Source organism: Erpetoichthys calabaricus, chromosome 6, assembly GCF_900747795.2.
Source record: "Erpetoichthys calabaricus chromosome 6, fErpCal1.3, whole genome shotgun sequence".
Classification (NCBI taxonomy): Eukaryota; Metazoa; Chordata; class Cladistia; order Polypteriformes; family Polypteridae; genus Erpetoichthys; species Erpetoichthys calabaricus.
The window spans coordinates 203834559-203860925 of NC_041399.2; the positions used below are offsets into that span (position 1 = coordinate 203834559).

General features: G+C 42.0%; 1 protein-coding gene across 1 annotated transcript in view; it reads left to right on the forward strand.

Annotated features, from left to right (window-relative positions):
- Nucleotides 1-26367, forward strand: part of odad2 (outer dynein arm docking complex subunit 2) — a 194351-nt gene that overhangs the window by 68863 nt on the left and 99121 nt on the right. The window contains exons 8-11 of the mRNA XM_028804347.2: nt 649-816; nt 933-1080; nt 24421-24567; nt 25010-25219. Coding sequence (XP_028660180.1) covers nt 649-816; nt 933-1080; nt 24421-24567; nt 25010-25219 — 673 coding nt within the window. The remainder of the gene's footprint in view (nt 1-648; nt 817-932; nt 1081-24420; nt 24568-25009; nt 25220-26367) is intronic.

Sequence of the window (26367 nt, forward strand, 5' to 3'; positions counted from 1 at the left end):
TTCGGATTCAGCGGGTTGGAAAATGGATGGATGGATGGGTGGAAGTACTGTTTCCAGCGTTGTTTTAACCTCGTTTTTAAAAATTGTTTTTCTATTGTTTTTTAACCTCCATGTGTCACTTTTGTTTTATTGATTATTTATTTAATGACTCTATTTAGAAGGCACTGCACTTTATTTATTTTAAATACTTTGTTTTTGACTGTTTTGTTCTGTTTAATAAAAGCACTTGGCACTTTTGCATCATCCCCTTGCTATGTTGTTGCCTCACTGCTTAGCTCATCAGTAACATTACCGACGGTGTCGGGTTAAGGGCTCCCGGACAGTAGATGGGAGATTGCAGCAAACCAGCATCGTCACAGTATGAGATAACAAGATGTTTGTGGTTAGTAGAACAGTGGTGTACCTCAGGATTTTTTGGTGTGCCACCATAGGAAAAAGGTGAGGAAACAGTGAAGTCCAGGAAGGTTTGCGTTTATTTACCAACTGTCTACTAGAATTAAACAAGAATAGAAATTAGTGTTTGCTATCAGATGTTGCATTTTTTTCTCCTCAAAATATGCTTAATCTCAACTAAATAAACCATCCAAAAGATAACTAACTGAGAAATTCCCATAAGGCTGAATTAATGGTGGTGGATATTCTTTGCAGTGAGCAATCCGATTTGAAAGAGCAGAGCGAAAATGGGAAAAGAAGAAAAACCGGAAAAGACGACACAGAAACTGAAAAGACGGACAAAAAGCTACCAAGTCCAAAAAGCAAGAAACGAGCAAATTTTCCTCCTTCCCCACTTCACGCCAAACATTCAGGGCAAATTAGGTAAGTCTACCACTTAGCTTTTCTACAAACGATGATAATTATTCATTAAAAGAAATGTCATTTGTTTTGGTGTTCGGCAAATTTCATGATGTTTTATTTACTTTGGATTATGTAAGCAAAATATCCGGAGTATGGACCGAGGAGTTCAGCGAGAGCTCTTCAGAGAGTGAGGAAGATGAAGATCAGCTTGATCGACGTCAAGAATCCAGTACAGATTTACCATCAGAGTACTGGCAGATTCAGAAGTTGGTGAAGTATTTAAAGGTAAGAGTGAATTTAAATTTTGGTCTGCAAATATTTATCGTCTTTTTTTTTTTTTTATTGTTTTACGTAGCAATAACGGACATCCATGTAATGCTGCAGTTGTGATTATTTCACTCTTGTTTTATTCTTTCAATTTCTTACAATATGCATATTAGAACCCAGAAGTAACAGTAAAGAAAAACTTCAAAATATATAAAACTAGGGGGCTTCGCCCCCTGCTCACTTTGCTTGCCAACCCCCATGTTTGATTTTCCGGATACACACTTATACGATTTTTTTTTCTTTGAATTGATGCTATTTCATTAGTTTCACTTTTATTTCAGAACTTCTGTAAAAAAAAATATTTGTAATCTTGCGAGTCCCAATATCCTGAATCTTTTTAATGAGGTCAGGATAGGTTTCTCTGATTGGAATTTCAGCACAGACAAAACGGTCTACATCATCAGCAGTTAATCATTTCTTTTTTACAAAGTAACAAAGTAAGTAGAGTTCTGCATTGGACTCCTGTCTGTAAAGTCGTGATATTTTCCTCTTACAGTTCCAAAAGTACATGGGGTGACCAAGGTGATACCCCAGCTTTTCTCTAGGGTTTTTGTACAAGGGCTAGACAGAACGTTTTTGACTCCTGGGGTAAATGTAGCTTTTTAAATAAGCAGACAGATAAATATACACTGCCTGGCCAAAAAAAAAGTCGCCACCAAAAAAAAAGGTCACACACTCTAATAATTTCATTGGACCGCCTTTAGCTTTGATTACGGCACGCATTCGCTGTGGCATTGTTTCGATAAGCTTCTGCAATGTCACAAGATTTAGTTCCATCCAGTGTTGCATTAATTTTTCACCAAGATCTTGCATTGATGATGGTAGAGTCTGACTGCTGCGCAAAGCCTTCTCCAGCACATCCCAAAGATTCTCAATGGGGTTAAGGTCTGGACTCTGTGGTGGCCAATCCATGTGTGAAAATGATGTCTCATGATCCCTGAACCACTCTTTCACAATTTGAGCCAGATGAATCCTGGCATTGTCATCTTGGAATATGCCCGTACCATCAGGGAAGAAAAAATCCATTGATGGAATAACCTGGTCATTCAGTATATTCAGGTAGTGGAAATGCTCTTACTTTCACTATTAAACATAGACCTGAGTTCTACTGTTGTTTTTCTTCGATTTGATTTCACCAAACGTTTAAGTGATCGCCGATCACGATCATTCAGGATTTTTTTCCGGCCACATTTCTTCCTCGAAGACGATGGGTCCCCACTATCCTTCCAGTTTTTAATAATGCGTTGGACAGTTCTTAACCCAATTTTAGTAGTTTCTGCAATCTCCTTAGATGTTTTCTCTGCTTGATGCATGCCAATGATTTGACCCTTCTCAAACAGACTAACATCTTTTCCACGACCACGAGATGTGTCTTTCGACATGGATGTTTAAGGTAATGAGAAGCAACTCATTGCACCAGTTGGGGTTAAATAACTTGTTGCCAGCTGAAAGATAATCGCCCATGCAGTAATTATCTAATAGGAGGCTCGTACCTATTTGCTTAGTTAAATCCATGTGGCGACTTTTTTTTTGGCCAGGCAGTGTATATACATGAACAAAGTAACCAATAAATGCATGTGCGGTAAACTCTGTTTTTGAAATTCTCAAGATTCTTTATTTGTCACAGGCATAGTTATACAGGCTTATATTTTCTAATTTTCCTACTTTCATATCCTTTAACTTTCTCCACATGTGTATAGCGCCGTTTTTTTTTTTGGAGCCTTTCTAATTTCCCTGGTTTCATAGTCTCTAACCTGCTCTGCATGTGTTTAGCGTCAACATTTGTAAATGTCTTTATGAAGTTCTACTTTCTTTTACTCACTGTCTTTTAATTCTGAGCCGGATTGGACGTGCTTTTTTTTTCAATTCCACTTGTTCCGGGCTGATAATTACTTTCCTTATTTTCTGAATTTGCACCTCGATTATTCTTTTTTGCTCTTTTTTCTGTCCAACGCATTTGAGTGTCTTTTCTCCGCGCTGCTCTCTTCTTCGCTTAGATGTCGACATTTAACTTATAACGTACTGTCCTGATACGCTTTATATGCGCTGAGAGCCCTGGATCTGTGTGTGCTCAAATCCTTCACAAGACTGAATGTTTTGCTGCCTATTGTTCTATTTGATAGATTGTAAGTAGGGCGTGTCTTTGGTCTCGCGGGTCTTTAAAATGTCCTTTGAGATTATCACGTATCGTAGACTTGCTTTTTGCTTTCCAGGATAGATGTATTATTCAAATTTAAAATGGAATTTAAAAAATTAATACAAATCCAACCCACTTCCTTGGGCCAGACTAAATGTGGGTTTCTGCCCTTCTCTCCACTCTCTAACTCATTGTGAGACGTGGCTCCGCTGTGCAGTGACGGCCACTTGACATGTTTAACAGAGCACAGCATCAGATATGACAGAGAAAATGGAGCTGGGCAGGTTGTGGTGGTGGTGCTACTGTAATGGTGAGAGATGACACTCTAAATTACAAGCAATTACTCTGAAAACGGTAACAGTAACTGAGGTGGCTTGGTGCTTTCGCAAAAACAGTAAGAGAAATAGCAGATTAAAGAAAAAATTAAATCTAATGGGTGTAAATCAACCATTACACTACCTGTTTGATTGTGGGAGGGCTTTGGAGTTACCCTATCCTAACTTTGTTATGTAGACCCACAGTTATGTCCACCATCCCGACTCTTGCCCTCTTATTCTTACACTCACCTGGCTGAGAACTAGAGAATTTACACCTGAGACTCCAGTCTGACTTCACCCAGAGCTAAATGCCACTGTGACTTTGCGTCACGGTGTGCCTAGGACTGTACATTACCAGCTTTGCTTGCTTACTATTACACCCCAAATAGTAAGTGGCAAGAAAGAGCAACAAGGTAATCAATACGCCAAAAGCAAAAGCAAAGCACACATAACATTGTCGTTATTGTTGTCTGAGCGCGGGAATGTAACCTGAAGAGACCGAATGTATTGTCAATGACAGCTGTCAAAACACCCAGGTTTTATGGTGTGGTATGATGTGGTTATGTTTGCTTTGCTTTCGCTTTTGGCGTATTGATTGCCTTGTTGCTTGTTGTATATGTACTTTGTTGTACCTTGTTGTATATGTATGTATGTATATGTTACCTTGTTGTATATGTCCCTTTTGTGACACTAGGGGTTGCTGTTGCCCCGTGTAACCCACAGACAACACGTCCAAACACCAGTTAAAAGTACCAGTAATCTTTTTAATATCTTCAATAATGTGCACAAAGCACCTCCACAATACACAATAATCAATAATAATACAAATAATCAATCCTCCTCTCCTCCCAGCAGCTCTGTCACACTTCCTCCCAACTCCAGCTCAGCTTGCTGGGTTTCCCATAGTCCTTTATATAGTCCGTGACCTGGAAGTGCTTCTGTCCTTCAGTCCATGTGATTCCATAGCACTTCCGGGTCAGATGAAAACTCTTATTTTTATTCAGCCCAGAAGTACTTCAGTTCTTCCATCCCCGTGACTAGGGGGTACTTCCGGGCTATAGGGAAAATAGAAATCCCTGTGTCTCCCTGCAGCATGACCCGATTGCACCCACGGCACCCAGCAGGGCTGTGAAGTAGAACTCCATCTCCCACGATGCCCTGCGGGAATCCGGGGCACCGCCATGCTGCAGGGAGGACTCCATCTAGCGGCCTGGGGGTGCTGGCCAGGATAAACTGCCGGCCATCTCTCACACTTTATACATTCAACAAATTAGTCACACAAAGCTAAAAGTTATAAAAAGATTATTCTGATTCCTAACTACACTTTACTTTCATCTTTACAGTACATTGAACGCACCCAGTATGTATCATTCACTAATTCTTTCCAGTTCAAAGTGAGTCTTTACCCAAAACCTAGTCACACGATTCTCGTTCATTTGAATCAACAAGCCAATCCCTGAATCTTTATCTGAAAGCAAGTCACACGATTCTTGTTCAATTGTTTTGTGAAGTGGATCCCCAAATCATTAACCTGGAATGAGTTGCACAGTTCTTGTTCGTTTATTATTCTTTGAACTTAGAGTCTTATTTTAATTATGCATTTTCACTATATTGCCATACTTTGTGCTTTCAAAAAAGGATAATATTATACAACTAGTCATTTAGCCCGTTACAATAACGGGCGCTAGAACAGTAGTGCATAAACATTAGTAGGAACAGTCTATATTAAATGGCAAGGGACTTTGACCTCATTCTGTTTGTTGGTCGTATTTTTCTTTCTTTCAGCCTTTCTTTTGTTGATGTTTACTTGCTAAGCTGACAGTTCTTCGTGGGCTGCCGCCGTGTATTGTGTGTCTTTAATTTTCAGTAATACTGTCTTGTACGGCTCTATTCAATAAGGGCGCGCACAAAAAGGAGAGCTTCAAAAGGGCGCCCTCAATTGAGCGCGGTGAATAAAGGCGTTCGTAGATAATTTAGTTCAAATGGCTCTGGAATATGTGAAGAGCAACAAAGGTGCAGATCTTTATTTACGCGCGCCTTTATTCGCTGCGCCCAATTGAGGTCGCCTTTTTGAGGCTCGCCTTTTTGTGCGCGCCCTTATTGAAGGATACCGTCTTGTACGTCCACTGGCTTGTACGTTTAATTTTCTCTGGCGGTAATACAGGCGTGCGCGTCGGTAATATGCCTTTAATCTCCTCTGACAGTAATACTGGCTTGTATGTGGCTGTAATATACGTCACTGTATTGTGTACCTTTAATTTCCTCTCGCAGTAATACTGGTTTGTATTTCCATTAAACGCCTCTAACTTTCTCTGACAGTAATATCACGCATCGCACCGTGCCCCTCGCATGTGCACTTCACCAGAAGACACCCACACACGGACACCTGGACACACACAGGGATTTTATATATATAGATATGAATTACCAGTATGTTTAATACGTATATTTTATAATTATTTATAAATTCCACAAATTAGTCACACAAAGCTGAAACTTATAAAAATATTATTATGATTTCTAGGTATACTTTGCTTTCAACTTTACGGTACATTAAACCGACACAGAGTATGTATCATTCACTAATTCTTTCCAGTTCAAACTGAATCTTTACCCGAAACTGAGTCACACGATTTTCGTTCATTTTGATTCGTGAAGCCAATCCCTGAATCTTTATCTGAAAGCAAGTCACACGATTCTTGTTCAATTGATTTGTGAAGTGAATTCCTGAATCATTAACCAGGAATGAGTTGCACAGTTCTTGTTCGCTTATTATTCTTTGAACTTAGAGTCTTATTTTAATTATGCATTTTCACTATATGTCCTGCGGTGGGTTGGCACCCTGCCCAGGATTGGTTCCTGCCTTGTGCCCTGTGTTGGCTGGGATTGGCTCTGGCAGACCCCCGTGACCCTGTGTTCGGATTCAGCAGGTTGGACAATGGATGGATGGATGGATTTTCACTATATTGTCATACTTTGTACTTTCAAAGAGGTTAATATTATACAATATCAATTACCAGCATGTTTAATATATCTTATATATAAATGTCTATGCGTGGAAGTGTCTGTGTCTGTCTTTCCGGCTTGGAAGTGCGAGGCGGCCCGGAAGTGCGAGGCTACAGCATGAAGCTCAAAGAGCCAGCAAGGTGGCCTCAAGTTAACAAGTTGGAGACAAACTCGCTTATCTGCTGATACACAAGTGAGGCGAGCACATTGGCAAAACGACAAGGGGGCTGAGCATGTCTGCATAACGAAACTCCGACTCTGCATTTCAATTTTTTATCTGACGATTTCAATTGTTTCTAGGAGCCTGGGCTTTTTACAGCATGGACTTACACAGCTGTAATTTATAATTATTTATATGTATATGTCCCTTTTATACATTCAACAAATTAGTCACACAAAGCTGAAACTTATACGTAAGAATATCATTCTGATTTCTGAGTATACTTTGCTTTCAGCTTTACTTTAAGGTACATTGAGTGCACCGAGTAAGTAACATTCAGTAATTCTTTACAATTAAAATTGAATCTTTACGCGAGACTGAATCACACGATTCTCATTCATTTGATTTCTGAAGTGAATCCCTGAATTTTTACCCGAGATTGAGTCACTCAATTCTCGTTCATTTGATTCATGAAGCCAATCCCTGAATCTTTACCCGAAAGCGAGTCACACGATTCTCGTTCATTCGATTCACAAAGTGAATCCCTGAATCATTACCCGAGAACAAGTCACACAGTTCTTGTTCTATTATTATTCTTTGCACTTGGAGTCTTATTTTAATTATGCATTTTCACTATTTTGTCATGCTTTGTGCTTTCAAAAGACGATAATATTATACAATGTTAATTACTGTCATGTCTATTGTATGATTTAATAGATACAGTATAAATGATGTTATAATTAAATAAACAAGAATTAATTTGTGGTTAGTTCAAGAAGGAAGTTGACTAAGAAGGTTTTTTTTTTCTTGATGAATCAAACAAATCAATCGATTCAGTTAATCGAGAACTTTGAAAGAGTTGAATCAGTAAAGTGAATCGAAATGCCTTTCTGATTAATACATGTGCATCACAGCTCAGACATCTGCTCGTTCATCCACATTTACCCTTCTCCTGATGATGTCCTAGTCACCAAATCTCTACCCATACATCAATAAAATATCAAATAATGACATTTTATATGTCAGAGTTGTGTAGGGTCCCTCCAGTGCAGTTCCAGACACTAGTAGACCACATCCTGAGGTTTCTTCTGGTATATGATGGTCACTTGCCCTGTTAGGACAAATTTCAAAAGTTAGTGTAGGACTGCACCAGCAAAGGCAAAAAAAAAAGGTTAAAAGTTATTTCTACATGGAAAATGATGTATGGCCTTCATCAGGTATGCAATGAAAAGAAAAGAGCAGGTGACATGTAAAGGAAAAAACAAAGGCAGGGTACATGAAAGGAGAAAAGGTGAGAGCAGATGAGAAAAAGCTACCATTAGGAAAAATTAGGAAAAATTTAAATTTTATTCGATCATTGATACCTGGAGAAATGTGCTTCTTCTGATTTTCTTTGAAAAGTGTCTTTGAAGCCTTGTGAAGGAACTCAAGCAGACTGCTCACTGTGGCTACGACGAAGAGATGTGATGTGTTCTACAACAGCATTACAACAGATCAAATGTGCTCCATGAAACAGTCTTCTGGTTGTCTCTTGGTTTCACCTCTGTAGATGGCTGGACACTTCCTACAAGCAATGCTCTTTCTCTCCAATCCCTAGCTGGCATCTGGAGGAAGCAATTGGCCACGCAACCAGTGTGCTGCTGTGGGTGCTGCAGGATTTCGGACTCACTTCATGATGGCTTTCCATGATTTATGGTAAAGGGTGATAGTCCTAGCCTGGTTCAGGTCGAGTTGTCGGATCTTTAGATCTTCCTCCACTTGTTTGGTCCACGTTCCCTTGGGCGCAGTCCATTGTATCCTCCACTGGGTGGGTCACTGTCTCCAGAGGAGTCTGTGCGGTCATCTGTTTGTGCCCATTTCTGCACACCTGGCCAAACCACCTCAGCCTTCACTGCTGGATTTTTTCATCAATGGTTGGTTGCAGTTGACATCTTGCCCGAATGGTTTCTTTGGTGATGCAATCGTGAAGTAAGACACCAAGAATTTGTTGCAGATATTGCAATTGGAATATCTTGTGTTTGTTCAGATTTGGTTTGAGCAAGGTCCATATTTCTGATCTGTAAAGGAGGATTGACAAGAGCAGTGTCTGGAAGAGGTGAAGTTTGGTCTTCATGGAGATGTTGGCTCTCTACCACAGGAAACTTTTCAGGGAAGTGAACACTGCAGTCACCTGCCCAATTCTGCTGTGAATCTCTGCTATGGATGACACTTTCTTATCCTGGATCAGTGACCATAGGTATTTGAAATCCTGTGCCTGTTCAATCTGGACATCCTCTAGGTGGACAGCATTATCAGCACCTTGGTCTTGTCTATATTGATTTTCAAGCCATAAGACTGGGCAATGTAGGCGATATCGTAAAGGATGTTCATGGTCTCGGCATTGTTGTCTGTGAAGAAGTCACTATCATCAGCAAACATGAGGTTGATCACAAAGTGGTCCTGTACTCCACATCTGTCCTGGAATGTTTTTTTCATGATGGCATCAATTACGATGTTGAAAAGAAGTGAAGAGGCTACGTCCCCTTGCTGGACTCCAGTCTGAATTATAAACTCCTCAGATAGGTCATTTGGGATACGCACCTGTCCGGTTGAACCATTGTATGCTGATGACTTTCGGGGGCACGTGTTCAATCTCCAATGATCTCCACAAGGCAGGCCGGTGAACAAAGTCGAAATCTGACTTGAAGTCAACGAATATGACGACGGTTCACTGCCCACACCAGATTCTTTCCTCCATTAGTTGATGAACGGCAAAGATTTGATCGCAGCATCCACAAGAAATGCAGTAAATACGATTTTTAGACTGGCAAGTGACCCGTTGTTTAATATCAAATTTACCAATAGGACCAGATACAAAGGTATTGTTGGTGAAATATCAAGTGACACAGTGACTCGTGTTATAGCTTAACGTGTTTGGTGAGGAATGTATCTTTCCTTCATTAAACGAGCTGTGAATATTAGGTCTTTGTATCTTAGGTGGTCATCAGACGGAGATCAAGAGAGGTGTGGACGCTAGGTGGCACTGTTGCCCTTTAAACCCAACAGACAGACACGCAGGACACAGGGAAAAAGCACCAAGAAGTAATTTATTTTCTTTTCTTCCTTAAATAGTGCCTACTCAGCACCACAGCCACAATAAACAGGCAAGTAATAACACAAAGCACAATATTCTTCTCCTCCACACTTCCCAGCAAGCGTTGTCCATCTCCTCCCGACTCAGGCTCTCCTGTTGGGCGTTCCGCAGTCCTTTATATATTTCTCAACCCGGAAGTGCTTCTGCTCTTTCGTCCACATGACCTGCCAGCACTTCCAGGTCAGATGGAGAATTCAAGTTTTTGATCAGCCTGAAAGTACTTCGGGGCTTTCATCCTCATGACTTCCTAGTACTTCTGGGCTATAAGGGAAGCATGACTCCCCAGGTCCTTTCACAGTACCCCCTGAAAGCACCCGCGACACCCAACAGGGCTGAGATACCGAACTCCAAGTCCCAGGATGCCCTGTGGGAATCCAGGGCACCGTTACACTCCAGGGGAGCTGGAGGCAGTGTCCAAAAATATCTGCCTTCCCCCATCTTTCCATTCTCGGGGCATCCTGGCTGGACTGAGCTGCCGGCCATCTCTTACAGAGGTTTAGGAAAAAAAAAAAACGCTCCTTTTAAGGATCCGCCCACGGAATTGGGAACATTTTGTTTGATGACTTGTAGGACAGATAGAGTCCTAGGGTGGAAATGGAGGACCAGCGAGGTGTGGGTTTCGTTATTGGGGATTGTCTTAGAATGGATGTTACAAGGTCAGCTCGTGGCTTGATCTTGGACCGTTCTCCACCTTATGAGAAGGGTATCCTCTGTCAATGAAGAACCTCTGGATCCTGAGTGCTCCATTACAGAAGTCTAAGAAACTGTGAAAGAGGAGCACAATGGAGGTGTTTCCTTTATTTCATCCGTTCCTTCTGTCATGCTAAAACATTCTACAGCATTCACTTGACAATAATTTGCACGGTGGCGCAGTGGTAGCGCTGCTGCCTCGCAGTTAGGAGACCCGGGTTCGCTTCCCGGGTCCTCCCTGCATGAAGTTTGCATGTTCTCCCCGTGTCTGCGTGGGTTTCCTCCGGGCGCTCCGGTTTCCTCCCACAGTCCAAAGACATGCAGGTTAGGTGGATTGACGATTCTAAATTAGACCTAGTGTGTGCTTGGTGTGTGGGTGTGTTTGTGTGTGTCTTGCGGTGGGTTGGCACCCTGCCCGGCATTGGTTCCCTGCCTTGTGCCCCGTGTTGGCTGGGATTGGCTTCAGCGGACCCCCGTGACCCTGTGTTCGGATTCAGCGGGTTGGAAAATGGATGGATGGATAATTTGCCATTTATTTTTGGCCTTTTTAAATTAAATTTCAATTTTATGTGAGAGGTCTTTGTGATGGAGAATCGACAGCTGAATATATGCAGCACACCTTAAGTACCGTCAATTATTTCAAAGCCGTGGTGCCAATATTCTTCTTTCCATAGTATTTCATTGGCCTTGATATTTGGGTAACCACAGGGTGTTTGTTTTACAAGCAGAAACCAAATTGCCTCATTAGGTAACATTATATACATACAGGGTAACAAAACAGTGCTTCATGAACATTTCTTACACTTAAAAGCTGGTATCAATTATTTTTTAATCTGCTGGGTTTGGTTAATTTGTTGAACAATTTTATTCTAGTTGGCTGAGAAGTATAACAAAAATAAACATCTTGCAAGTAAAAGTTATGTACTAATTTAGTTTGCATATTTTAAGTACATGTTGGGGGGGCAAATAGGAGTGCATGTAGCTATGAGGTGACAAATTCAGCTGAATGCCGCCTATAGGTGAAGATCTCAGGTAAACTGTATGAACAGTAGGGGGCAGTAACCAAAGTCTGCTGACGTCCTGGGAGTGGACGTGAGGCCAGCTGTCACTTTAAGTTGGTGGTACTTTCCAATAGCCGTGGGTTACAGTGGCTTCAAAAATTATTCAGACCCCTTCACTCTCTGCACACTTTATGGTGTTGCAGACTTCATTTTAACTTGATACATTTGCCATTTCTGCCTGTCAAGCTACACTCAATAACCCATAAAGACAAACTGAAAACATGTTTTCAGAAAGGTTTATTAAAAATCAAAAGCTGAAATCTTTCATTCATAGTATTCTTACCCTTAATTCAGGACTTTGTAGCAGCAATTTCAGCTTCACATCTTTTTGGGTAAGCCCCTATAAGCTTTGCACACCAGGATTTGAGAAATGTATCCCAGTATTTCTGGCAGATTCCTTTCAAGCTCCATTGGATTGGACTGGAAGTGTCAGTAAACTGCCATCTTCAGGTCTCTCCACAGATGTTCTGTGTCCACAGCGTAAGGACACTCACAGACTTGTCCCAAAGCTACTCCAGCATAAGGACATTCACAGACTTGTACCAAAGCCACTCCAGCGTAAGGACGCTCACAGACTTGTACCAAAGCCACTCCAGCGTAAGGACACTCACAGACTTGTCCCAAAGCCACTCCAGCGTAAGGACACTCACAGACTTGTCCCAAGGCCACTCCAGCATAAGGACATTCACAGACTTGTGCCAAAGCCACTCCAGTGTAAGGACACTAACAGACTTGTCCCAAAGCCACTCCAGTGTAAGGATATTCACAGACTTGTACCAAAGCCACTCCAGCATAAGGACACTCACAGACTTGTCCCAAAGCCACTCCAGCGTAAGGACACTCACAGACTTTTCCCAAGGGCACTCCCGTGTACACTCACAGACTTGTCCCAAAGCTACTCCAGCGTAAGGAAACTCACAGACTTGTCCCAAAGCCACTCCAGCGTAAGGACATTCACAGACTTGTGCCAAAGCCACTCCAGTGTAAGGACACTAACAGACTTGTCCCAAAGCCACTCCAGCGTAAGGACACTCACAGACTTGTCCCAAAGCCACTCCAGCGTAAGGACACTCACAGACTTTTCCCAAGGCCACTCCAGCATAAGGACATTCACAGACTTGTGCCAAAGCCACTCCAGTGTAAGGACACTCACAGACTTGTCCCAAAGCTGCTCCAGCATAAGGACATTCACAGACTTGTACCAAAGCCACTCCAGCGTAAGGACGCTCACAGACTTGTACCAAAGCCACTCCAGCGTAAGGACACTCACAGACTTGTCCCAAAGCCACTCCAGCGTAAGGACACTCACAGACTTGTCCCAAGGCCACTCCCGTGTACACTCACAGACTTGTCCCAAAGCTACTCCAGCGTAAGGAAACTCACAGACTTGTCCCAAAGCTACTCCAGCGTAAGGAAACTCACAGACTTGTACCAAAGCCACTCCAGCGTAAGGACACTCACAGACTTGTCCCAAGGCCACTCCAGCATAAGGACATTCACAGACTTGTGCCAAAGCCACTCCAGTGTAAGGACACTAACAGACTTGTCCCAAAGCCACTCCAGTGTAAGGATATTCACAGACTTGTACCAAAGCCACTCCAGCATAAGGACACTCACAGACTTGTCCCAAAGCCACTCCAGCGTAAGGACACTCACAGACTTTTCCCAAGGGCACTCCCGTGTACACTCACAGACTTGTCCCAAAGCTACTCCAGCGTAAGGAAACTCACAGACTTGTCCCAAAGCCACTCCAGCGTAAGGACATTCACAGACTTGTGCCAAAGCCACTCCAGTGTAAGGACACTAACAGACTTGTCCCAAAGCCACTCCAGTGTAAGGATATTCACAGACTTGTCCCAAAGCCACTCCAGCGTAAGGACACTCACAGACTTGTCCCAAAGCCACTCCAGCGCAAGGACACTCACAGACTTTTCCCAAGGGCACTCCAGTGTAAGGACACTCACAGACTTGTCCCAAAGCCACTCCCGTGTACACTCAGAGACTTGTCCCAATGCCACTCCAGCGTAAGGACACTCACAGACTTGTCCCAAGGCCACTCCAGCGTAAGGACACTCACAGACTTGTCCCAAAGCCACTCCAGCATAAGGACACTCACAGACTTGTCCCAAAGCCACTCCAGCATAAGGACACTCACAGACTTGTCCCAAGGCCACTCCAGCGTAAGGACACTCACAGACTTGTCCCAATGCCACTCCAGCGTAAGGACACTCACAGACTTGTCCCAATGCCACTCCAGCATAAGGACACTCATAGACTTGTCCCAAGGCCACTCCAGTGTAAGGACACTCACAGACTTGTCCGAAAGCCACTCCAGCGTAAGGACACTCACAGACTTGTCCCAAAGCCACTCCCGTGTAAGGACACTCACAGACTTGTCCCAATGCCACTCCAGCGTAAGGACACTCACAGACTTGTCCCAAAGCCACTCCCGTGTGCACTCAGAGACTTGTCCCAATGCCACTCCAGCGTAAGGACACTCACAGACTTGTCCCAAGGCCACTCCAGTGTAAGGATATTCACAGACTTGTCCCAATGCCACTCCAGCATAAGGACACTCCCGTGTACACTCACAGACTTGTCCCAAGGCCACTACAGTGTAAGGACACTCACAGACTTGTCCCAAAGCCACTCCAGCATAAGGACACTCACAGACTTGTCCCAAAGCCACTCCAGCATAAGGACACTCACAGACTTGTCCCAAAGCCACTCCAGTGTAAGGATATTCACAGACTTGTCCCAAAGCCACTCCAGCGTAAGGACACTCACAGACTTGTCCCAAAGCTACTCCAGCATTGTCTTGGCTGTATGCCTCCGGTCACTGTTGTAATGAAAGGTGAACTGTCACCCACGTTTGAGGTCTTGTGCCCCCTGGAGCAGGTTTTCTTCAAGGTCCTCTCTGATTTTGGCTACATTCATCCTTTCCTCAATTCTGACCAATCTCTTTGTCCCTGCCTCTGAAAAGCACCCTGATGTAATGATGGTGCCCACCACCACTGTGCTTCATGGTATAAATGGAATTAGGCAGTTGATGACCAGTGCCTAGTCTTTGTCCAACATTATGCTGGAAAGAGATATTGCCCAAAGGGTTTAATTTTTGTCTCATCAGACTATAAAATCTTTTTCCCTCGGCCCACAGAGTCATTTGAACTATCATATGGATTAAATTCAAGAGTGGCTTCCATCTAGCCACTGTACCATAAATGCCCAATTGATGGAGTGCAGCTGAGATGGTTGTCCTCCTGACAGGTTCTCCTATCTCAGCTCTGTTAGAGTGACCATTGGGTTCTTTGTCACCTCCATGACCAACACCCTCCTTACATGGATACTCAGCTTCATTGGATGACAAACTCTAGGAAGAGTCTCTGTGGTTCCAAACTTTTTCTGTTTTACAGTTATTGAGACCACTGCACACCCGGGAAGACTCAAAGCTTTAGAAATGCTTTGATCCCCTTGTCCTGATCTATGCCTCAGCACAATTTGATTATCTGGGGATCTACATAGAGTTCCTTATACTTGACGTCTTGTACTTGACACACAATGTGAATTTTAGGACCTTCTATACACAGGGGTGTATCTGTATAAAGAGTGTCCTGTCAATTCAGCTGGCCACAGGTGGACTCCAGACAAGTTCTTGATACATCTCAATGAGAATTAAAGCAGACTGGAGGCACCTGAGCACAGTTTGGAGTGCCACAGTGAAGGGTCTGGATACTTACAGGAATGAGAGAGTTCAGTTTTTGAGTTTTAATACCTTTGCAAACTTTTCAGGAAACGTGCTTTTGAATTTATCATTATGGGTGGGCAAAAATGACAAATGTCTTCTTCTTTGGCTTAGCGTTTCTCCCACGTAGGTGCAGGGTCCGCATGTTTGCTCACCTGCCTCCAATGTTGACGTGACACCTGTCTTCTCTTAACCTGCCGCATGGTCGTGTTCCACCCAAACTCTGACGTAAGGCCATCTTAGCCACCCAATTATTGCCACTTCTGAGCACATGGCCATACAATCGCAGGCATGCCTCTCACATCTTCTCAATGATCGGTGCCACTCCCATCATATTCTGCATGTTTTCATTTGTGTCATGGTCCAAATGCATCAGTCTGAGTATCCGGAGGAGAATCTGCATTTCGCATTTTGGGAGTTTTTCCTGGTCTTCTTAGAGATTCAAGGCTGGGGGGCTGTCAAAAGGCAGGACCTGTTAAAGCCCATTGTGGCACTTCTTGGGTGATTTTGGGCCATACAAAAATAAATTGTATTGTATTGTATTTCCATGACGTGCAGTGTTTGTGTTACACAGTCGCCAGCCAGCATTCTGCTCCATACAGGGCCACTGGTTTCATCAGCTTCTTGTAGATTTTGGCCCTGAACTATACTGGCATCTTGCAATTGCAGAGGACCCCTGTTACTTGACGCCACTTGAGGTAGGCGGCATTGACATGGGTGTGGGTGTCGGAGAAAGTGTCACCATTAGCGCTCAGCCTGCATCCCAGACACCTAAACTGGGTGGATTTGATCAGGTCCTGGCCACCGGTAGTGATGGTGCCATCTGTCTGTAGGCCACATTCCATGTACTGCATCTTCTTGATGTTTAGATGCATTCCATTTTCATCAAGCAGCATTTCCACACCTGCACTTGTTGCTCCAGGTCTGGCTGTGTCTCCTTTGAGAGGAAGATGTTGTCGGTGTACAGGAGCGTCCATGGGTGTGGAGATTAGAATGGCAAAAGGGAGAGAATATGGAAGCGAATGCTAATGTAGGAGAGATTAACAGGATGCCTGCTTAGTTAAACCGATGTCTTTTATCTCTCCTGCTTATATGAAGTGACACAAACTAACAGATGAGTGCGGAGTTGAAGTGCATGTGCTTATTACACTTCATCCAATCATTCACTTTCCAAGCCCATGCATTTTATTATAGCCTAGTAGGGGGTAGAGCATATCCCATCAGCACTGAGCGTGCCCGCCCACACTCCTTCAAACAGTTAAAGTTATGTCTTCCCCAAGACAGATGAGAAAATGGGGGAGAGACCCCCACCCAAGGCCTCAGGGGAGCAGGCATATCCACACAGAAGATGTCCCAAGCAGAATTTAAAGTGCTGTGAGACAGATTAGGTACCAGCTAAAGGTAATGGCCATGTTACATGACTTCTACAGGGTAGCCCACGAAAAAGTGGCCCACCTCCACCGAGACGATCAGATTTGGTACTCACATTTACAGAAGATGCTGCAAGTGATCCCCTTGTCTGTCAAAACATCTCTGTGCCCATTTCAGGATGCTCATGTACACTCTTGGTGACAGACGAGACGAGACGAGACTCGGTGGAGGTGGGCCACTTTTTCATGGGCCACCCTGTACTTGTTGGGTATGTCAGACTTTCAAACTGAAATGCTGATCTTCTTGCTGGACTTCGTCAGTTTAAGACTGAAATAAGTCAAATTTAGTGGCTGCTTGCTGACCTTCCAGCACAGTTGCACCCTTTTAGTGACAGCCAACAGAGTGATGTCTGATGGAACAGGTGAGGTACGAAGGGTTAACAGGATTGGTGAGTTCAGCCCCCAAACACCCCCTCAGTCTTTGCTTTTTCCCCATTCTGTTGTGGTCCATAAAACTGGAGATATCAGGCAGGCCAGCTTCTGTTCTGATTGTGTGGTCCAAGACACTCCCATTCCTTATTCCTCGTTGCTGCATTCCATGTGTTGTAGTTGCCAGTGAGTGCTCATTGGCTGTCAGCTCTTGTGTGGCCAATATCGCCCCTGCGACTAACGTCAAAGCTACCTGATGTTGCTGGAGTGAGTTGTGGACTAGAAGGACTGAGTCACTGGGCATGTCATTTTACACAACTGGCTTCATGACAGCGCACCGACTCGCTGAGATTATGTAAATGAAGGCCACAACTGATAATTGATGGGAAAGTCGCAAAAGGTGACATGGACTTTAGCCATAGTGTCACACTCTGTGTCTACTTTAAAAAACAGAAAAATCAGAAGGAAAAGTTTATCTGTTAAAAGTTTTTTTTTTTTTCTGGTGCAAATGTGTTCTGCGCATTAGTCTAGATTGACTTACAATTGTAATAAAATGGTCACACTGTGGGGGGTGTGCTAACTCTCTCAAACAGTAATTTAAAATCCTAATAAATAACAGCGAAAGGGCCAGAAACAGGACCCCAGTCGCGTACGTCTGCATGAACAAATGGCCCAGTAAATCTTCTACAATGCGGCATATTGTCTGTTATTTATCTAAACCCTGGCTTTAAAGGCTAAAAGAATGCTTCTGATGGGGTAGTCCAGATAAATCCCCAGCTTTCATCATCACATCAACCATTTTATAGCCGAAAATTTTCCAGAGAAAGTCAACATGATAGAATCATAGGTTTTTGTAGCAATTTAGTGCAATTATATTATTTTTATAATAGGACATGATGATAACCCTGTGTTTGAAGGTTAAAGAATGTCAAAGGCAGAAAGGGGAATAGAGGAACACCTACTGCTAACAGACAAATGGTTTACATTTCCAGCAGAATGTGGCCTGCACATGTTCCACTTCTGAGGACTCTCTTCTGGAATGGAAGGCTCTGAGTGCTGAACAGCAAAAATGTGATCTGCTAATTCATCATATAGTGCCTTTCAGTTCAATCGATCTGTCTATCTATTATATAGTGCCTTTCATATCTATCTATCTATCTATCTATCTATCTATCTATCTATCTATCTATCTATCTATCTATCTATCTATCTATCTATCTATCTATCTATCTATCTATCTATTTATCATATAGTGCCTTTCCTATCTATCTATCTATCTATCTATCTATCTATCTATCTATCTATCTATCTATCTATCTATCTATCTATCTATCTATCTATCTATCTATCTATCTATCATATAGTGCTGTGAAGACCAGGGGTGTGCCTGCAGCCCCAGCCCGACACAAATAGACAATGCCACCAGCTCAGTCCAACAAAAGCCTTTATTTTAATGGAAAGGCACTCAGATCCAGAGTAATCCCCAAGGACGGATACCAATAATCCCAAGATGGGTACAACTCTGTCCCCTTTCCTCTAGGGTCTTGCAGCCTCTTTTCTCTTTCAAATATGAGCCTCACCAGCCTCATCATCCAACTCTGGCTTCTTTTGGGAGGTGGCTGGCCCCTTTTTAAGCCACACCCAGGATCATAATCAGGTGGTTCATTAAGGAGGTCTGGAATTGCTCCTAAGTTCGGCTGAAGCCCAAAATAGGGTTCTGCGGCTCCTGCAGTTCCCACAGCTCCCCCTTGTGGCATAGTAATTCCCACAAAGCCCTGCAGGAATCTGAGGTGCCGTTGCAACCCAGGGGGGCTGCCAAATAACAGTTCGGGGAAGTGAGCATCCCCTGGAAGTCCTCTCTGACTGTCCTTCCACCTCAGAGGCATCCCAGCTGGGTAATGGCGCCGGCCACCATCTGCCACAGTGCCTTTCATATCTATCTATCTATCTATCTATCTATCTATCTATCTATCTATCTATCTATCTATCTATCTATCTATCTATCTATCTATCTATCTATCTATCTATCTATCTATCTATCTATCTATCTATCTATCTATCTATTATATAGTGTCTTTCATGTCTATCTATCTATCTATCTATCTATCTATCTATCTATCTATCTATCTATCTATCTATCTATCTATCTATCTATCTATCTATCTATCTATCTATCTATCTATCTATTATATAGTGCCTTTCATATCTATCTATCTATCTAAGTAGTGTACTGCCACACTGTGTCAGCTCTCTATTGCCTCAGTCTTGGGGTTGATTGCTGACCTGGTCACTGTATGGACTTTCCTTGTTCTCCTTGTTTCCATGTTTGTGTTTCTGTCACATCACTCTGATGTCCTGACTGCCTACGCTGACCTGGACGCTGTATAAGTGAGTGTTGGTCTGCTGTGGATGTCAGTTTCCAGGCAGTTTCTTGTCTTGTGCTTAGTGTTACTGGGATGATCCTCCTCTCCCCATGACTCTGAAGTGGATTAAGCAGGTATGGAAATGGATGGATGGATGTGACTGACTCATCCCCTCCACTGCTGCCTCCTAAATTACAGCCAAAAGCAGTTCATTGGCCACTATAATTGGACCAAGCTAGTTTGTATCTTCAGTAAAGTCACATCATAGACCTGTCCTGTCCAAGGTGAGCCCCTGCGTTGTGTTGTGTTCAATTCTGCCACTTTGGCTTTTACTCCCTGAATTGCATTTAAAATGAAAGGGTGGATGATGGCATATAAGCCTCAAACACCACACTAATGTTTAATTGGTCGAGTCCATCTGATGACTTAACTTGTAAGCCTTGTAACTTGTAAATGTAGACATTTACAAGAATTGTTTCAAGTTTCTTTAAGACTTGTACCTTACGGTGAACATTCCTTGTTGAAGATTTTATTTATTCCATAATGGAAAGTGCCCACTTTCCATTTTAGCTAAATTAGGTGAAATTTCATGGAGAGCACTTTCACTTCTTCGAGACTGGAGATTTTCAGAGGGGCAGAGAAATCCGGCAGGCTATGAAGCAGTTATAGCAACGGGAAATTGGGCCGCTGAGAGTCTCCATACGCCTGGCATTTTCTGTGCTCTGCCTCTGATCTGCGCTTTGTCAAGTGAAGTTCACTAACAGCACTAAATCTCTGTAAATTGTTTCTTCATAACCCTTAGCTGAGATGAAGGTGATGAAGATGAATGAATAACATCATTATCTAAAAATACACCAATTATCCTTAACCACTCTGTCCTGCATAGGGTTCACGGTGGACTTGAATAAGCCCAGTAAGTATTGTGGTAGTGGGGCCTGCTGAGGATGACGAGTTCATCCCAAGAAAGCCAGTAAGCCCCCACGGTAATTCAGAGAGACCAGCGGAAAATTTAAAGGAGACGTCGGGGACCAGAAAGAGAACACTGGGCTTCTGTGCCATCTGCTTTTAAATAAGAGCAAAATGACTTTCTTCTGTTGTTTTAGGTGACGTGGGTGGCATGAGGGTGCACTGGGTAGTATTGGCACCTGGCTGGGATGCATATTGTCTTATATTTGTGTGCTTTCCATCTTGAGATTCTCGTTTCCTCACTCGGGTTAAAGACATCTTGTAATGTCAGTTGGCCATTTTTACTTGCTGTGGGTCTTTGTGTAAATGTGACCTGCGATGCCAGTCAAAGCTGCCATCTCCATGTGATGGCAGTTGGGAGCAGGTGCTGATAGCGGGTTGCTTCACCCACCACATGATGAACCACCAAGTCGAGTGCAGCGGGTGACACCTCAGCACCACACTAGAACAATGTGAGGTTTTTTTTATGGGGGCTAGAGTGCCAATCCTGCCACCAACCTTCAAGTTTTCCCTGTAGAGCTGTGAATACTTATGTACATGTGATTTCTCAATGTTTTTATTTTTAATAAATTTGCAAAAACCTCAAGTAAACTTTTTTCACGTTGTCATTATGGGGTGTTGTGTGTAGAATTCGGAGGAAAAAAATGAATTTAATCCATTTTGGAATATATGCTGTAACATAACAAAAGGTGGAAAAAGTGATGTGCTGTGAATACTTTCCAGATGCACTGTATAATAATAGATTGTTGCAGTATTTTTTTTTTTTATTATAGTTTTTACAGTTCATTGGCAGTGTGTAAAATGAAAAAAAATAGGTGTCCCATTAAAATTTCCCTTTTTCCTGGTGAATTGTGACATTACCTTAAAAATTGCAGAAAAAAGTATTTGGCGTCCAGGGGTGCATTAACCCCCCAAGTATGTGGCGGTTTAAGGATTGATTCGGTGGGCTTCTTGTCTGGATCCACCCCTGGTGGGATACCCAGGTTATCTATTTCTCTTTCCCAAGTGAAGGGGTGAGAGATATGGTGGCGATGGTGACCGATAGGAGCCTTACAGTTCACCCTGCAGTTATAAATCTCTGGTCCTAGAGACTTTAACAGGCCTGGTTACCTGTAGCAGGCCATTGTCTCACCAGACCTGCCATTGGCATCCCTAACGCTGCTAAGCCCATCAAAGAAACCCCTAAGGCGACACCTGTACCCCCGAGAGCAGAAAAGAGAAGAATCTGGATGAAATTAATATTAAAAGATCTTTAGCATTTTTATTACAGTATTTATTTTAACATTGATCCAGCAAGAATGACACTTCCTTTCTGTCTTCAAGATGGTCTGTGTTATTTTATAAATGTAATTTGATTCTTATAATAAAGCTAAACGGCTTTGCCTCCTGCTGGTTTCACTCGCCAACCCCCGGGCCTGTGCTACACACGAGCCTCTTTGCGGTTCTGCCGCTCGCGTATGGGGATGCAGATGTACATTTTAAACAGATTTTTATTTTCATGGGAATTGTTACATGTGCATAATAGAACTAACTGTTTTTTATTACAGCGAGTAATTAACCATATTAAAAAATAGTAAAACATAATAAATCGAAAGAAAATTATGTTTCATGTTGCGTTAGAGGTATTCGTTGCGTTATACGATTTTGTTCTGTTTGGCTTTGAAATGAACACGCAAATACTTTTTAAACTTACACTTTTACTGTAAAACTTCAGTAAAAACTATTTTTAATTAACTTTTCGTCAATATTGCATTGAATTTTGATTCCGTGTTTGGACTCACATTGTGTCAACGCAACGTATAACTGCCCGGGAGTGAATATCGTTTCTTTCTCTCTAATAAATAAACCAACTTTTTTGAATGTTTGTCCCTGTGATTTGTTAATTGTCATAACAAAAGCTATTCTAATGGGAAACTGTTAGTGTTTTAATACAAATGGCATATCAAGATCTCCTTTGGTGTCTAATGTTATCCCCTGAAGATGTACTACATTACCTTCCTTGTTGCTTGTTAAAATTTTACATGTCAGAATTGTTCGACCAATTTTGAATACAGTTAATCTTGTCCTATTTCATAGCCCATCACTCATACATAAATTACGCAATAACATTACGATACATCTGAGGTGGGTTGGCACCCTGCCCGGGATTGGTTCCTGCCTTGTGCCCTGTGTTGGCTGGGATTGGCTCCAGCAGACCCTGTGTTTAGATTTAGCGGGTTGGAAAATGGATGGATGGATTACGATACATCCTTCTTACTACAGTAATTCGGCCAGTGGAAGACTGGAAGGTGATAACGGTTGTAGTTATTCTTCATGATATTGTAAGTTGATGTTTTCATCTTCCGCACAATCACCACCAACTGTTTCAGCACAGTCTATTGATACGCATTTAAGCAATTTGCCGTGTAACCGATCGACAATTTTCACATTAATTTGTTTGACTTCATCATTTCTTGATGCTAGGATTGCCCGTGTACTCATTTCTTCTGTTGATAACCCTTCGTGATGAAATTCTTCAATAAGATTTGGACATAACACGTCTTCTTTAATTGGAAACTTCAAGTGAGGAAAATGTAAATATTTATGAGCTGAGAGAGCAGGAACTGTGTCTGTCAAAAGCATTCACACGAATGAGAGGTGAGAGGATCATGGGCGTGGTTGAATATGATTGAGAGGAGGGCGGGACTTGAAAAAATCTCATGGCCAAAGTGTTCTCTCATGGGACTTGAAAAAATCTCTTCAAAAAAAGTCTCGCCTCATCGCAGGATTTTTTTATATAATAGAGAGAAATGCACCAAATTGTCCTAATTCTCCTCTTTCTTACTTAACTGTTTGTTCCTCCCTGAACTTTCCCTAATACTTTTTATATCTAACTGCCTATAAAACATATAATTAAAATCTACATTTCTTTAGATGGTTAATATTTACTTATTTCTAGTTAAATGTATGTTGAGCTTCACACTTACTGTTATCTAATCAGCACTACTATGAATTAAAATCTAAAAACATCTCAAATCATAATATCTGAGTAATAAAGCAGTTTAGTTTTTCTCCAATCCCATGCAGGAAGCTGAAAAACTGCTTAGTTCAAATTTTTCAAGCTGTTTATTCGTAAATGGCTCACTTCAGGTCTTAATAGTGGAACTTAAGAGACCCTCATAGCCCAAAAGTTTAGATAATCGAGCAGAATTGGAGCAAGTTTGTGTTGCTGTCATTCTTGTGGTCAGTTCATCTCCAGCTACTCCAAGATGTCTGATACATTTTTAAAAACCAATTCCAGTCTGTAATTATCTGAGGGTCTCCAGTCCATTTCTGGCTCAGTTCGGTTTTTTGGCTGGACCAAGGTGGTCTGGATCCTCTTGAAGTGACGTTACCAGCCCAGTACACCACAGCATACAAAATCACAGTGGCCATCACAGAGTTGTAGAAGATGTGATGGATGTCACTACCCACATTAAAGGAACGCAGTCTTCTAAGGATGAAAAGTGTCCTTTACCTTGTCTTCTATAGTTCCTCAGTGTTACGAGACCAATCCAACCTGCCAGCGATGTGGAAGCACACCACCTCTACATCAACACCCTGAATAGGGACCAGACATGGAGGCTCTTTGGTGTGGCAAAAGTCAATAAGCAGTTCCTATTGGTTTTACTAATGTTAAGATTCCAGACAATTCACAAAGTTCTCCACCTGACTTCTCTCCCTGTCTCTTCTCCCTTATCAATAGACCCCATAAATGCGGCAACAACTGAGAATTCCTGCAAGTGACAAGACATATTTATAGCCCGAGCTCAATTCTGTGCTCTGATTTATTGAGAATTTAAAATTCTGTAAACAGCTGGTGATGACATCTCAGAATAAGTAGAAATATCCAACTAGCTTTTCAAAGTTTTTATTTATTGTATTTTTTATTGTCTTTTATTTCAGGGAGGAAACCAAACAGCCACTGTGATTGCTTTGTGCTCGATGCGAGACTTTAATTTGGCACAGGAGACATGCCAACTGGCCATCAGGGATGTAGGTGGCCTTGAAGTGCTCATTAATTTGCTGGATACAGACGAAATCAAATGTAAAGTGAGTAGTCCTGCCAAAATATTAGAATGTCTGCAAGTGTGGAGAAAATACTCTGTGTGTGTGTGTGCCAGCATGTTTTCAGCACAGAGGCATTTTAAACAAAAAATAAATGGGGGTGGGGGGGGGGGGGGATTAAATGGGTTAAGCGTACAGTTATTAATGTTTAGTAGAGCTGTGCTGCAGAGCAATACCCTGATCTATCTATCTATCTATCTATCTATCTATCTATCTATCTATCTATCTATCTATCTATCTATCTATCTATCTATCTATCTATCTATCTATCTATCTATCTATCTATCTATCTATTATATAGTGCCTTTAATATTTATGTATTACTTAATGTTGTTTTTGTGATGTATTTTAATCGGACTCTTGATAAGGTTTTATTTGTTAATTTTATTGTGAATCGTCTGGTTTTTTTTTCTTTATATTTCATTAGATTGGTTCCCTAAAAATCTTAAAGGAAATCAGTCGAAATTCACAGATTCGTCGTGCTATTGCAGGCTTTGGAGGCTTACAGATGATGGTAAACATTTTAGACTCCCCAGAAAAAAAACTGAAATGTTTAGCGGCTGAGACAATCGCTAATGTGGCCAAGTTCAGAAGAGCAAGAAGAACTGTTCGGAAACATGGAGGAATAAAGAGACTGGTCAGTGAATTTTTAAATTTTCTGTCATTGTTTACTTCCTCATTTTCTCGAGCCCTGAGTGTTTTTTTTTTTTTGCTACTTAGATGTGTTGATCTGTTGAGTCTGGAGTTGCGTCAGAGCTTAACTGAGGTTTGGAAAGTCTGCTGTGTGTTATTTAGCGTGACTGCAACACTTTCTTTTTAATACCTGAATAAGTTTTTCTGCGTTGAGTTGAGCTCTGCGTTGAAATCACAACAAGCAGCAGTTGAAGTGACACACGCTCGTATACCGCAGGGCATTTTGGACGTGTTAAGCTGAGCCGTCCTCCTCCTCCTGCACTTTGCTTTTTACTCTTCTTGCATTTCTCAGTGCTGTTTCTCTGCAGCTGGGACTAAACTGGAAACTGAAGCTGACAGGAAAAACTGAGTTTTACAGTTAGAATAGTGAAATATTTTGCATATTGATGACTTCTTATTGTTTAAGTCATTTTGTACATTTAGTTTTCATTTTGTTATTTCAAACCTCTGAACATTCTTGTGATTCATAAAGTCCACTGGCCACAATGACTTGTTGTTTTCTATGCTCTTTTTCTTTTTCTGTGAGAGAAATCCAGTCTTGTGCGTGACGAAGCAGCCCCCCTTTTGGAAAAAATCCCACCTGAGTGCGTGTCTCTGTCTGTCACACCAGTGCTTACATTGGCTAGAAGGGACAAGACATGAGTTACACCACAGAGAGAAAGAGCCTTTGCGTAGATGCCTGACCTTGGGATTTTAACTTTAAAAGAGAGAAACACAAACACAAAATGTGCAGGAAATCTAACATGGCATTCAACTCGTTTAAAAATGTTATTTATGCTGTTAGTCACTCTGCCCTGCTCAAATACACCATTAAGGGATCTGTTATTTAGTGCCTCTATCTATCTATCTATCTATCTATCTATCTATCTATCTATCTATCTATCTATCTATCTATCTATCTATCTATCTATCTATCTATCTATCTATCTATCTATCTATCTATCTATCTATCTATCTATCTATCTATATATAGTGCCTTTCTCTATCTATCTATCTATCTATCTATCTATCTATCTATCTATCTATCTATCTATCTATCTATCTATCTATCTATCTATCTATCTATCTATCATATAGTGCCTTTCTCTATCT